Genomic DNA, 13,454 nt, shown 5'->3' with positions numbered 1-13,454 from the left:
CTGGGGTCTAGCTGATCAGGACTGAGCGAGACGGGCCGGACATGCCCTGGAGCCCTCCTGCGGTCCCTTCCTAGCTGGCCAACCTCCCATGTCCCTCCCCGGCCTCAATCGTGCACCGGTGGGGTCCCTCGACCTGGCCTGTGCCCTCTCGCAATCCGGGACCCCTTGGGGGATGTCGGAGAGCTGGTTTTGGCCTGATCCTGCAGGCCAGGCCGAGGGACCCCACTGGTGCACGAATTCGTACACCAGGCCTCTAGTAGTTAATAATGTGGTTACTATGTGCTTAGGCAGTGCTTCTCTTTTAATGCTTCTCATTTTCTAATTTAATTCTCAAGACAGATTTGACGTAGATACTATTATTATTACTATTTTACAGATGGTACTCTTGTTAAGTAGCTTACTCAAGTTCAAGCACTTTTCAGATTGTTCAGATAGAATATGTAGCTAGTTATATTTTTTTCTGAGGAATCCTTGCCCCCAGGGCCTTGAGATCACATGTAATTTTCATTGACTGTAACAATATTGGAATAGTATTTTTTTGCATTGATGGTCATAAATTTATGAATATTGAGCCTTAGAATTAACTTAGTTGTTACCTATTTTGCTGAGTCCTTTGTCTAGTAACTCTTCTCACTGGAGAGGATTCCAATAAAAATAGTGCTACATTTCATTGACTCTTACGATGCCCAGGATGCATCTACAATGGATTTTTGAGATTTCTAATTGTAGTAGTTGACAATATTTAACTGTTAATGAAAACCTGACCACTGACCTGTGTAGTAAATTTCCTTAACTTCCTCCCCTTCATTTCAGTAATACCTTACTAAGAACCATGTGGACCCCAAAGTTCCTCCCCATAACTAAACCTGGGGGCAAGAGAGGGCATATTTAAAACTTGAGAGCAGAGATAGGATAGAAATTAAGGTTTGAGTGTGGTATCTCTACTACTTCTTTCAGAACACTTTTTACTGGAGTACATAGTGTCAAAAGGCTAGCTCTTTTCTTACCAAAATCAATAAAAGGAAAATAAGATTTCCATTAGACTATCATATCTAATAAAAGAGTAATATGCAAATTGACCATCACTCCAACACACAAGATGGCTGCCCCCATGTGGTCAAAGATGGCTGCCCCCATGTGGACACAAGAAGGCCGCCACAAGATGGCCAGCAGGGGAGGGCAGTTGGGAGGGACCAGGCCTGCAAGGGAGGGCAGTTGGGGGTGATCAAGCCTGCAGGGGAGGGCAGTTAGGGGTGACCAGGCCAGCAGAGAGGGAAGTTGGGGGCGACTGGGCCTTCAGGGAAGGGCAGTTGGGGGGGACCCAGGCCTGCAGGGGAGAGCAGTTGGGGGTGATCAGGCTGGCAGGCAGAAGTGGTTAGGGGCAATCAGGAAGGCAGGCAGGCGAGCAGTTGGGAGCCAGCAGTCCTGGATTGTGAGAGGGATGTCCGACTGCCTGTTTAGGCTCGATCCTACCGGGATCCCAGATTGGAGAGGGTGCAGGCTGGGCTGAGGGACACACACACCCATGCACGAATTTCGTGCACTGGGCCTCTAGTGTATTATAATCAAATATGTAATAACACAAAACTTTCTCAGTCCTTTGCAATTTTTTTAATCCAGAAGAAATTCTATTTATATCTTAAAGGGATAATCCAATTGTAAAATCAGGTACGTGTATATATTTTGTAGACTAGTTAAACTTAGTTTAAAATGGAAGTTTTACACATTATATAATTTTGGGGGGTTAGGGTTATTTAATCACATTTCCCTATCCAATCTAATAAAGAAGGGGATATGCTAATTGACTGTCACACCCTCACAAAGATGGTGGTGCCCACAGCCAATAAGGAGGGAATATGCTAATTGACTGCCCCGCCCTCATAGATGGCGGCTCCCACAGCCAATAAGGAGGGAATGTGCTAATTGACTGCCACGTTCTCAAAGATGGTGGCGCCCACAGCCACAAGATGGCGGTGCCCAGTCCCCTCACCCCCGCTGGGGCAGCAGGCAGGCCCGGCCGCTCTGCGCGCCTGCCTCCAGAGTCCCCCAGTCCCCTCAGCCCCCAGCTGCCCAGGGCCAGCCTGAGGCGCAGGCAAGCCTTGGATGGCGGCTGCCCAGCCACCCAGGGCTGGCCTGAGACACAGGCAAGCCTCAGGTGGTGGCCGCCCACCTTCCCAGTGCCGCCGGAGGCTCAGGTAACCAGGGCCGGCCGAAGCTTGTGCTACTGGCAGTGGCAGCAGCAGAGGTGTGATGGGGCATCGCCTTCCCCTGATTGCCAGGTCGTCTCCTGTCCCTGAGGGCTCCTGGACTGTGAGAAGGGGCAGGCCTGGCTGAGGGACTGCCCCCTCCAGTGCATGAATTTTCATGCTCCGGGCCTCTAATCCTATATAATAAAAGCAGAGTATGCAAATTGTCCCCTTGATCAGGAGTTTGTCTAGGAGTTCAACCAGGGGGCGGGGCTGGCCAGGGGAAGGGAGGGAGTCCCTGGTGGCGGTGGCAGCTGCTAGGGTCCCTACCAGTGCATGAATTTTGTGCACTGGGCCTCTAGTCCTTATAATAGCATATTGGAAAGTCTGTAAAAATAGAAAAGTCAGACCCTGGACAGGTGGCTCAGTTGGTTGGAACATGGTCCTGTACACCAAAAATGGTTGCAGGTTTGATTTCTCATTGGAGTGCATATGGTGTGCATATGTTTCTCTCTGTTTCTATCTTTCTTTCTCTGCCTCCCTTTCTCTCTCTCTCAAAATAAACAAATGTATTCTCAAGTGAGGATTTAAAAAAAATGGGGGGAGATCTTTATATATTGTTACCTAGGGATTTAATATTAGAGCTGAGAACTAACAAGGAAAAGGCATCTATCCTTAGTCAAGCGTGTGACATTTAAGGCTTTTGCTTAGGATTTCTGGCATATGAGTATACTGAGTATAGATCAGCAATTTTCAGCCTTCTTCATCTCATGGCACGTAAACTACTTACTAACATTCTGTAGCACACCAAAAGTATATTTTTTTGCCAAACTGACAAAAAATAGGTATAATGTTTATACATTTGCACAAGATGGTTGTTGCTGTGTTGGCTGTTGTCATTTTTTTATTTGACAGTCTAAGGGAAAAGAGGTCAGTGCCCTGACTAAAAATTCTTACAGCATACCAATTGAAAGTTAGGTAATCAAAATAAGGCTGTCTAGTCACCTTATACTCAAATTCCTGATAATCTTTTTATTTATTATGGTTATATATTAGAAGCCCGGTGCACGAAATTAGTGCACGGGGGTGTGTGTCCCTCAGCCCAGTCTGCACCCTCTCCAATCTGGGACATCCGTCTCACAATCCAGGACTGCTGGCTCCGAACTGCTCGCCTGCCTGCCTGCCTGATTGCCCCTAACCGCTTCTGCCTGCCTGCCTGATTGCCCCCTAACCACTCCCCTGCCAGCCTGATCAATGCCTAACTGCTCCCCTGCTGGCCCGATTGCCCTTAACTGCCTTCCCCTGCAGGCCTGGTCGCCCCTAACTGTCCTCCCCTGCAGGCCTGGTCCCCCCCAACTGCCCTCCCCTGTAGGTCTGGGTCCCCCACAATTGTCCTCCCCTGCAGGCCTGGTCCCCCCAACTGCCCTCCCCTGCAGGCCTGGGTCCCCCCCAACTGCCCTTGCCTGCAGGCCTGGTCACCCCTAACTGCCCTCCCCTGCCGGCCTGGTCACCCCTAACTACCTTCCCCTGCAGGCGTGATCGCCCCCAACTGCCCTCCCCTGCAGGCCTGGTCACCCCTAACTACCCTCCCCTGCAGGCTTGATCGCCCCCAACTGCCCTCCCCTGCAGGCCTGTGTCCCTCCCAACTGCCCTCTCCTGCTGGCCTGATCACCCACAACTGCTCTCCCCTGCTGTCCATCTTGTGACGGCCATCTTGTGTCCACATGGGGGCGGCCATCTTGTGTGTTGGAGTGGTGGTCAATTTGCATATTACCTCTTTATTATATAGGATACACCAGAGGCCCGGAGTATGAAATTCGTGCACGGGTGTGTGTGTGTGTGTTCCTCAGCCCAGCCTGCACCCTTTCCAATCTGGGACCCCTTGGGGGATGTCTGACTGCCCGTTTAGGCCTGATCCTGGTGAGTTTGGGCCTACACTGGCAGTCGGACATCCCTCTCACAGTCCAGGACTGCTGGCTCACAACCGCTTGCCTGCCTGCCTTCCTGATTGCCCCTAACCACTTCTGTCTGCCAGCCTGATCACCCCCAAACCACTCCCCTGCCAGCCCAATTGCCCCTAACTGCCGGCCTGGTCACCCCTAACTGCCCTCCCCTGCTGGCCTGGTCATCCCTAACTGCCCTCCCCTGCTGGCCTGGTACCCCTAACTGCCCTGTCTTACCAGCCTGGTTGCCCCCAACTGCCCTCCCTGCTGGCCCGGTCACCTCTAACTGCCTTCCCCTGCATGCCTGGTCTCCTCTAACTGCCCTCCTCTGCCGGCCTGGTCACCCCTAACTGCCCTCCCCTGCAGGCCTGGTTGCCCCTAACTGCCTTCCTCTACCGGCCTGGTCGTCCCCAACTCCTCCCCAACTGCCCTCCCCTGCAGGCCTGGTCACCTCTAACTGCCCTCCTCTGCAGGCCTGGGTCCTCCCCAACTGTCCTGCCTTGCTGGCCTGGTCGCCCCCAACTGTCCCCCCCCCTGCAAGCCTGATCGCCCCCTACTGCCCTCCCTTTCAGGCCAGGTCACCCACCACTGCCCTCCCTTGCCGGCCATCTTGTGACAGCCATCTTGTGTCCACATGGGGGTGGCCATCTTGTGTGTTGGAGTGATGGTCAATTTGCATATCACCTCTTTATTATATAGGATACATCATATATAAATAGGTGCACAAACATGTTCATTGTTGGCTATGTGTCCAAGTCATCACTGATGTTTTCAAAAGGCAGACAGTTCGATTAGGCACATCTAACATTATACGTATCAGCATTCAAATGTAGCTGTTCTACATAAATATCTAACCCAGGGGTCCTCAAACTTTTTAAACAGGGGCCAGTTCACTGTCCCTCAGACCGTTGGAGGGCTGGACTATAGTTTAAAAAAAAAACTATGAACAAATTCCTAATGGCACTGCGGGCCCTGGATGAGTCGGCTGCTAAGCAGGACAGGCAGCAGCACCCGGCGGGCCAGATAAATGTCCTCGGCGGGCCGCATGTGGCTCGGGGGCCGTAGTTTGAGGACGCCTGATCTAACCAAAGGAGATTATCACAATTTTATTATTTACTACACAACGGACAGAGATTTGAAAATACAGAGTTTTGAACACCAGAATTGTTTCATCAGCTTAGTATTGGGCTAATTGGTTGCTTAGAATATGGCCAATTATTAGCCTTTATGCCTGCATTTTGCAGCATTTAATAGTATTGATTACCTCTTCTTTCTTGGCCCCTATGACAGCTCTTTTTCTGTTCTGATTTATCTTCTTCACTGGGTCCCACATTCACAGTCATTCAGAAGCTAGTCCCCCCACCTCCCCTCCCACCTGCCTCAGGATTTGATCCTTCACCTTTTTTAAAAAAATATATTTTTATTGATTTTGGAGAGGAAGGGAGAGGAGAGGGAGAGAGAGATAGAAACATCAATGATGAGAGAGAATCATTGATTGTCTGCCTTCTGCACGCCCCCCACTGGGGATCAAGCCTGCAACCCGGGCATGTGCTCTTGGCTGGAATCGAACCTGGGACCCTTTAGTCCACAGGCCGATGCTCTATCCACTGAGCCAAACTGGCTAGGGCGGTCCTTCATCTTTACATGGTGTTTTCCATTTTAGTGACCATCTATGGGTGGGTGACTCAACTTTGCAGACTCTACAAAAGCAATTTTAAAACCCAGTTTTATAATAAACCCTGTTCTGATTACTTTTCCTTGGTGTTCTAGCTTCCTATTTCCAGCTATCTGATTGCATCTCCATCTCAGCATCAAGGAGATGGCACAGAGAGAACAAGTGCAAAAGCCAGGAAGTCCCTTGACATCATTAATTATGTGTATATGCAACTGCACATACATATGAACATACATATTTGCTTCACCACATAATCTAAAGTGGAATTTAGTGACTAGAGAAGTATTATGATTTTAAAATGTTTTATTGAGAAAAGTTTTTTATCTGTATTTTATGAATATAGTAATAGATTATGATAAGCAAGTTATACTGTAGGGTGGTCCTTGTCCTTCGTCTTCTCATTCCATTTTTTCCTCTTTTATACCCTCCTTTTTCATTTCCTGGCAAGAGAAAATAGCTCAGGAAGCTGTCTTACCGTCACTAGTCTGGGAACTTCCGGATTCTTGACCAGAACTTCCCTGGGTGTAGCAGTCCCTGACGCAGCAGCATTGCTTGGGGGTAGGAATCTTTGCAGTGGCCGCCAGGCAGTGACCAAGGTTGCTAACTGCAGCTGTTAGCCTTTGCAGAAACTCAGCTGAACATTCTTTTTTTCCCTCCAATTCTCATATTCATCTGTGAATTACAAATACATGTTCGTAACCCCCTGCCCCACAAGTAAGGATAGATTGCTTAGGAGCATTTACTTCTGAAGATTCAGTAATCTTTTGTAATTAGTATATTCTCTAGAGCAGTATTCTCTTATCCCAGAACCCATTTCCTTGTTATTCCTAACTTTGTTGTGAGTTAACGTGCTTATTAGGCAAGTTTTTAGATTCTTTTTCTTAGGATCAATTTTGATTTATATAGGAGTTAAAGAGAATTTTAATTAAACTTGTACTTTTTTGAAACTAAACTCCATGCCAAATAAAGTAGTCAATTAGGTATCATTGTTTTATATTTATCTCTTACTATCTTTACTATTAGACTTTTTCAAAAACCCAGTTATACTGATATTTGTAACATGTTACCTGTTCTTATTACTAGAATAAATAGTCCTATCTAATAAAAGAGTAATATGCAAATTGACCATCACTCCAACACACAAGATGGCTGCCCCCATGTGGTCAAAGATGGCTGCCCCCATGTGGACACAAGATGGCCACCATAAGATGGCCTGCAGGGGAGGGCAGTTAGGGGTGACCAAGCTGGCAGAGGAGGGAAGTTGGGGGCGACCGGGCCTGCAGGGGAGAGCAGTTAGGGGTGACCAGGCTGGCAGAAGAGGGAAGTTGGGGGTGACCAGGCCTGTAGGGGAGAGCAGTTGTGGGGGACCAGGCCTGCAGGGGAGAGCAGTTAGGGGTGACCAGGGGAGGGTAGTTAGGAGCAAACAGGCTGGCAGGGGAGTAGTTAGGCATCAATCAGCTGGCAGGGGAGTGGTTAGGGGGTGATCAGGCTGGCAGGCAGAAGCGGTTAGGGACAATCAGGCAGGCAAGTGGTTGGGAGCTAGCAGTCCTGGATTGTGAGAGGGATGTCTGACTTAAACGGGCAGTCAGACATCCCTCGAGGGGTCCCAGATTGAAGAGGGTGCAGGTTGGGCTGAGGGACACACCCCCCCACCCCCGTGCACGAATTTTGTGCACTGGGCCTCTAGTATTACATAAAATGCCATAGGTTGAGATAATTTCTAAAAAGGACAGAAATTGAAGGGAGGAATGGGAGGAAATTTAAGAACTCATTTTAGACTTAGATTAGCATCTATGTATAGCATCAAACTCTTATCAAGAAGCCTCCCGTAATATTGCTTTTAAAAAAGACAACCAAGAGGAAGTGATTTAGTTCTTTTAGCTTATAAAATTGAAAAAAGAAAAACATCCCTTTTGTTTTCTACTTTAGGAACATATTTTTAATAATTGATACTATTGCAATAGTAACTTTTTCTAGGTTCCTGTTATTAAAGCGAAACCTAAATAATTGAGGATCATGCTTTGATCATGGTCAAAGGGTAGAGAGGTCAATAGAGCAATAATCAGCACCCAGGTATTTTAAGGGGTGAGGAGAAGTGATGGATAGGAAGGAACTTTTTCTCTTAGGGAAACAAATTGTAACGTCTTAATGGTAAAATATCTCTCTTTGCCCTTTTTTAAAAACCTGTAAAATGGAAATATCTTCATAGTTATTTTTTAGGATTAATTAAGATAATACATATAAACAGTTTAGAGCAGTACCTAGTATTTAGTAAGCCCTTAATAAATTTAGCTGTTGTTATTCTTATTTGGATTTCTTTTGTAATCCTCACCTGAGGATATTTTTTCCATTGATTTTTTTAGAGAGTGGAAGGAAGGGAGGAAGGGAGGAGAGAAAGAGAGAAATATCGGTGTGAGAGAGAGGCATCGATTGGTTGCCTCCTGTTCATACCCAGACTGGGGCCAGGGATGGAGCCTGCAACGGAGGTACATGGCCTTGACTGGGGATTGAATCTGTGACCCTTTGGGCCATGGGTTGATGCTCTAACCACTGAACACCTGGCCAGGGCTATTATTTGGATTTTAAAAAAGAGAAACCATACTCAGGGACAGCTGGTTATAAATACACCTCCAATTTAAGATTTAACAAAGTATTTAAGATATTAACAGTGGTACCCAGCTTCTTCACCTGTTTGTTGAATTGCTTTGGAAGTTAGCATAAAATTTAAATTCCTTATTCTGGTTTAATAGAATGCAAAAAATGTAATGACTGTCTTACAAGTGAAATAATTACATTTATCTTTTTTTTTTTTTTTTTTTTTTTTTTACTTTGTTTCAGGTTTCCCCTCAAAAAACCTATAAGGTAAGTTGTTCAGTTGTTCTTCATACATTTAGGTTAAATTTTCATTAGAATTATTTCTTTGAAATTATGGTGGATTTTTGTGGCTTTTGAAATGTGGATTTTAGTTTAAATTTTCAAAATATTTTACAAATAGAATGTAATAGGTGTTTCTATTTTTTTTTCTGGAAGATAGCATTGTTTTGATAACATTTTCAGTGTTTTTAATACAAGCATTTTAAAAGTTCAAATTGGTATTAAGGTCACTCCCTATGCAGAGGTTAAATTTTTTTTGCTTTATTTTTCCCTCCTTTCCTGTTCTTTTTATTATCATTATTTATTTTTATTGTTGACTCTATTACAGATTTTAAAATCTATTGTGACTGTTTTTGGTTGTGAATAGCTTAGGGGGTGTAAATGGGTTACTAGTTTTTGATGTGTTTTAGCATCTGGTAACTGTAACTGCCTTTAGTTAATGAACTTTGGCAAACTCGATCAGTCTTAATTACTTTAAGACAGTAAAGGGAAAAATCCAAAATGTTCAGATGTCTGTGCCCATATCCATATCGGCACATTTATTAATTTCCCAGGATTAAATGCTTCTTTTTTAGCACTTGTTCTTCAACATCTCTCCCTCTCTCATCTTGTCGTAAATATTATTTAAAATGTAGGTAGTATGTCATTCCTACCTACATTTATAGTACATTCATCATTTTTAATGACACCATAGTCCAGGATACCAATGTTAATCTTGAGATTTCAATTAATTAGTTGTGTATGCATTATAGTCAGTCTTATTTACTGCCTGGCCATTATCTGATCAGTGTAATTTGATAGATCATAAGAAAATAATTCTAGTGTCATCAGGGCTTGCTTAAGAAAGACTGCTGTGACTAGAACTATTCGCAGGTTTTAAGTGCAGCTTCCCAGAATTTTTTTTTTTTTTCAACTGCTAACATCAGTGCTATATTTATACAGTGCTTTTAAATCTGACCATGGTATACTTAGGTTTGGGTAATGTATTCAATTACTTGTAGGCATGGTTTTCTTATCTGTTAAATGAAAATAATAATGAGTAGCCTTTGAAAATCACTAAAAGAATTTAAGCAGTATATCTAAGAATAAAACAAACTTTATTCCTGAATAGTACTTTTATAATTCTAAGCACTTTTTATAACCAAGTAAAGAGCCACTGTGTTACATGTAGTATAGCCTGAATTTTAAAACTTCTTGAAAAAATAGAGAGGTTTATGAGATGCTGTAAGGTAAACTGATTTCTTGGTCTCTCTCTGTAAGACACACTTGAGATTTTTAAATTAAGTTTTTATTCTAATGACTGTTCTGTTGTACCTATTTGATTGCTTTGATTTGATTTAGGCATGGAAGTATTTTGAACCGAGAGTCACCAGCTGATAAGAAGCAGAGAGTTGAGCGCAGTGCATCACATGATTTCGACCCCACAGGTAAAAACACTGTTTGTTCTTCCAAAGAATAGTGAAAGCAGTAAGCTCCTGAATACTATCACTTAAGCTGCATACTATCACTTAAGCTGCCTGGAATACCTGTTTCAGAAGTAGGACTCCTGTTTAGGACTCTCCTCTTTCTTCAGTTATAGCATAAACCCTTTCCATTCAGGAGAAATGCAGCATTTTTAACTTTCAATACCTTGTATTCCACTATGGAAGCTTCATTGTAAAGTGTATCATATTTAAAAATAGTGATTATAATAGAAATAGTTTTTATATCATAATTGAGTATTTTGTTACAGCCAAGGATTTAGAATTAAGATAAATCATAGGTATGGACTAATAAGTAAGTAGTATGTCATAAAATTAAGTCTACAACTACCAGTTTCCATAGTCATTTAAAAATTCAGGTCTGGAGTAGATAAAATGCAACTTCAAAATTAATTATCATTTTAGAGAAAGCAAATGAAGAGACCCTTGGCTCAGTCAAAGAGGACTCTGCACTCAGAATGTTTTCAGCCTTTCCTAGCGTTTTCGTGTCAGTGGCCTACTTATAGCCTTTATTTATACAGAGTTTGACCTCTTCTTGTAAAATACAGGCATTTGCTTTCTCCTTATAAATGTACCAAGTATTTAATTGATAAAAATTGCTTGATAATTTTGCTTTTCACCATTTGAAATTGCTGTGCGTTCTTTGTGCACATACTGTTTTATTCAGTGGTATGTTCCTGTGATCAAAGATAAAGTGAGTAAATGCTGAGGTCCCAGATACATAAATATAATGTATCTATTTTTAGATATTTTCACTTAGAAATAAAATTTAATTTTTAATAGAAAGTAAGTATATTTTTGTGTCTAATTAAGATGCTAGGAAGGAAAGAATAGAAAGTGAATAACTAATAACTTACCTGCATCTTCAGTAGTAGGTAAAAGTGAAACCTCAATCATCAATTCAGAAAGTTTTGGTGGTGGGAGTATGTAATATGTTACTTCTAGATCTCCATTAAAAGATACTTTTAAAAAAATTTTTGACACCTGATTTTGACATCATGGGTCACAGCAGCTTTTACTTATATGATTACTTATTGTCTTGCTAGCAAGGTATTGTTCATCTGTGATGTGACACATTTAGCAAAGTGATATGTAATGCTTCATAATGAGATTATTATAGTTTTTAGTGCTTTTGCTGTCTCTAAAATTTTCAGATGATGTATTTTGTAGACTATTCATGTTTTGTTTTGTTTGAATATATATTTTTTGCAGTCTTTTCTTTGGTAAATCTGTAAAATATGTCATTACCTGTGCTGTTTGTGACTATTCTTAAGTGCTTTCACCTGTGATGTTCATACTTTGTTTGCACGATTTAACTTGATCATGATTCATTCTTTTCCCCCCATGAGTTTTTCCCTTACATTGGTCTCCATATTTTCTATATCTCTCTCCTTTTCTCCCGCTCTTGTGCAGATAGCTCCTCCAAGAAGACAAAGTCTAGTTCAGAGGAGAGTAGATCCGAGATATATGGTAAGCTCATATAGCCAATCAGCCTTGCACCGTTGGAGCTTGCTTAATGCTGTTTCCTTTTTAAAACAACTACAGCCTTCCTGTGTCTGCTCTGCATGGCATGATGTACTGCAGGGAAAGGGAACCTGGGGCCAGTGTGACGGTGATGTGGAAGCTTAAGGCTGCTAGAAACTAACATTGTCGAGTAAGAATAGGCCACGTTACTCATCTTCTCTTTCACTTTGTTCATGGAGGAAAGTGTCTTTAATATCTTTGGGTCAGGTTCCTCCATGTCACATGTAGGCATTGGTTTCTTGTTATCTTCTTCCTATGTCCCATTTGCAGAGTTTGGATCATGTAAAATTTGTGTAATTTAATGTGTGTTAGCAGTTCTTTTGATCTTTTTATTTTATTTTTTGTTTCTTTATTTTTAATCACCTCATCTTTTGGAAATGCTTGTATGATTTATCCACAGCAGCAAAAATAATTTAAGTTTTTATTTTTGTAACATGAAGTATTTGTCTATGCCTTTCATAAGTTTCCCTAAAACTTAAGAATGGGAAAATTTCAAAATGGCACCTTAGAATAATTTTTATAAAGAGCAGGTTTCAGCAGAACAGTCAGCTTTGTTTCTTTGTCCCCCCATGTTCTCTCTTCTCCGCGTGTCTGGTTATGTAGTTCTTTCTCTCCTTCTCCCAGGCGAAATCTAACCTTTCCGTGAGGGAGTGTAGAGCTCCTCTGAATCCGCGTGCTTGCGCCACTTGGTGCGCCACTTGGGAACTGGTGTTCTGGGGTTCTTAGCTGTTCAGTGGGTGCCTTAGTTGCAGATTCCCCAGGCTTTTCAGGCTCCCGATAACGTCCACTTTTCCTTCAAGATGGCGCGGTCTCCGCGTCCGAGCTGGTTGCTCCGGGAGGGATCCCAGCAGCAGTGGGGGCTGCCCGGTCAGGGGAGCCCCATCCGACAGTCCCCCACAGTCTCCTGGAGTATAGCTGTCCCTCAACGCACCAACAGACACTCTCCGCGGACCACACACTCTTCCTTTGTTTTTTCACTCACACACTATCTTGCAGTCTGCCTTCCTGTTGGCAGCCATCTCAGAAAGGTCAGCTTTGTAACGGGTGATTGAGACACCAGGGTTTCCAGACGGTGCCGTCTCCCAGGCATGCGAGAAGCCACATTGTGAAGCCTACACCTATTTCCCTTTGCCTTTGCCTAGTTTTACTTTCCCTCTTTCCTTGTTTTAACATCTAATTAGTTTTTTGAGAAAAGTGGCAGGGCCTGGGACTAATACTTTAAATTAATCTCTGAAAGAACAAGAAGTTTTTGTTTATTTAAAAAAATATTTTTATTTTTATTGATTTTGGAGAAGAAGGGAGAGGGAGAGAGAGATAGAAACATCAATGATGCAAGAGAATCATTGATTGGCTATCTCCGGCACGACCCCCACTGGAGATTGAGTCCATAGCCCTTGACCAGAATTGAACCTGGGACCCTTTAGTCCACAGGCTGACACTCTATCCACTGAGCCAAATCAACTAGGGCAGAAGTTTTTTTTTTTTTTTAAAAGACGATTCCAAAGTCAGCATCAAAGGAAAACCATGTCTTCTCTAATACAGCCAAAAGTCTATTAAATAGAGGTTTCCCCAGGTGTAGCTGTTTCCTAGCTTGATAAACATGAAAGGAAAATAATATATGACATTTTATAATTTATATCTCCTGATAAAATTATGAGGCCTCAGTGTTTGGTTATAAAGCAGTAAATGCTTCTTTGTTAAATACATACACTTGGTTCTTTGCTTGGGTTTTTGTGAACAGAGTTTTCTCTATGTAGTTAATAAACCTTTT

At 43.0% G+C, this 13,454-nt stretch overlaps 1 protein-coding gene across 3 annotated transcripts in view; it reads left to right on the top strand.

Annotated features, from left to right (window-relative positions):
* Positions 1-13,454, top strand: part of ARHGEF12 (Rho guanine nucleotide exchange factor 12) — a 230,774-nt gene that overhangs the window by 63,762 nt on the left and 153,558 nt on the right. For 2 of the 3 annotated variants that reach the window (XM_080687471.1, XM_080687469.1), the window contains exons 2-4: positions 8,643-8,666; positions 10,020-10,105; positions 11,573-11,629. In XM_080687471.1, the coding sequence (XP_080543597.1) occupies positions 8,643-8,666; positions 10,020-10,105; positions 11,573-11,629 (167 nt within the window). The remainder of the gene's footprint in view (positions 1-8,642; positions 8,667-10,019; positions 10,106-11,572; positions 11,630-13,454) is intronic. The other variant, XM_080687470.1, reaches the window with a different exon arrangement.

This window comes from Plecotus auritus (assembly GCF_963455305.1).
Source record: "Plecotus auritus genome assembly, chromosome: 9".
In the NCBI taxonomy this organism is placed as follows: Eukaryota; Metazoa; Chordata; class Mammalia; order Chiroptera; family Vespertilionidae; genus Plecotus; species Plecotus auritus.
Note: the sequence above shows the minus strand (reverse complement) of the source record. Positions and strands in the feature narration are given on the sequence as shown.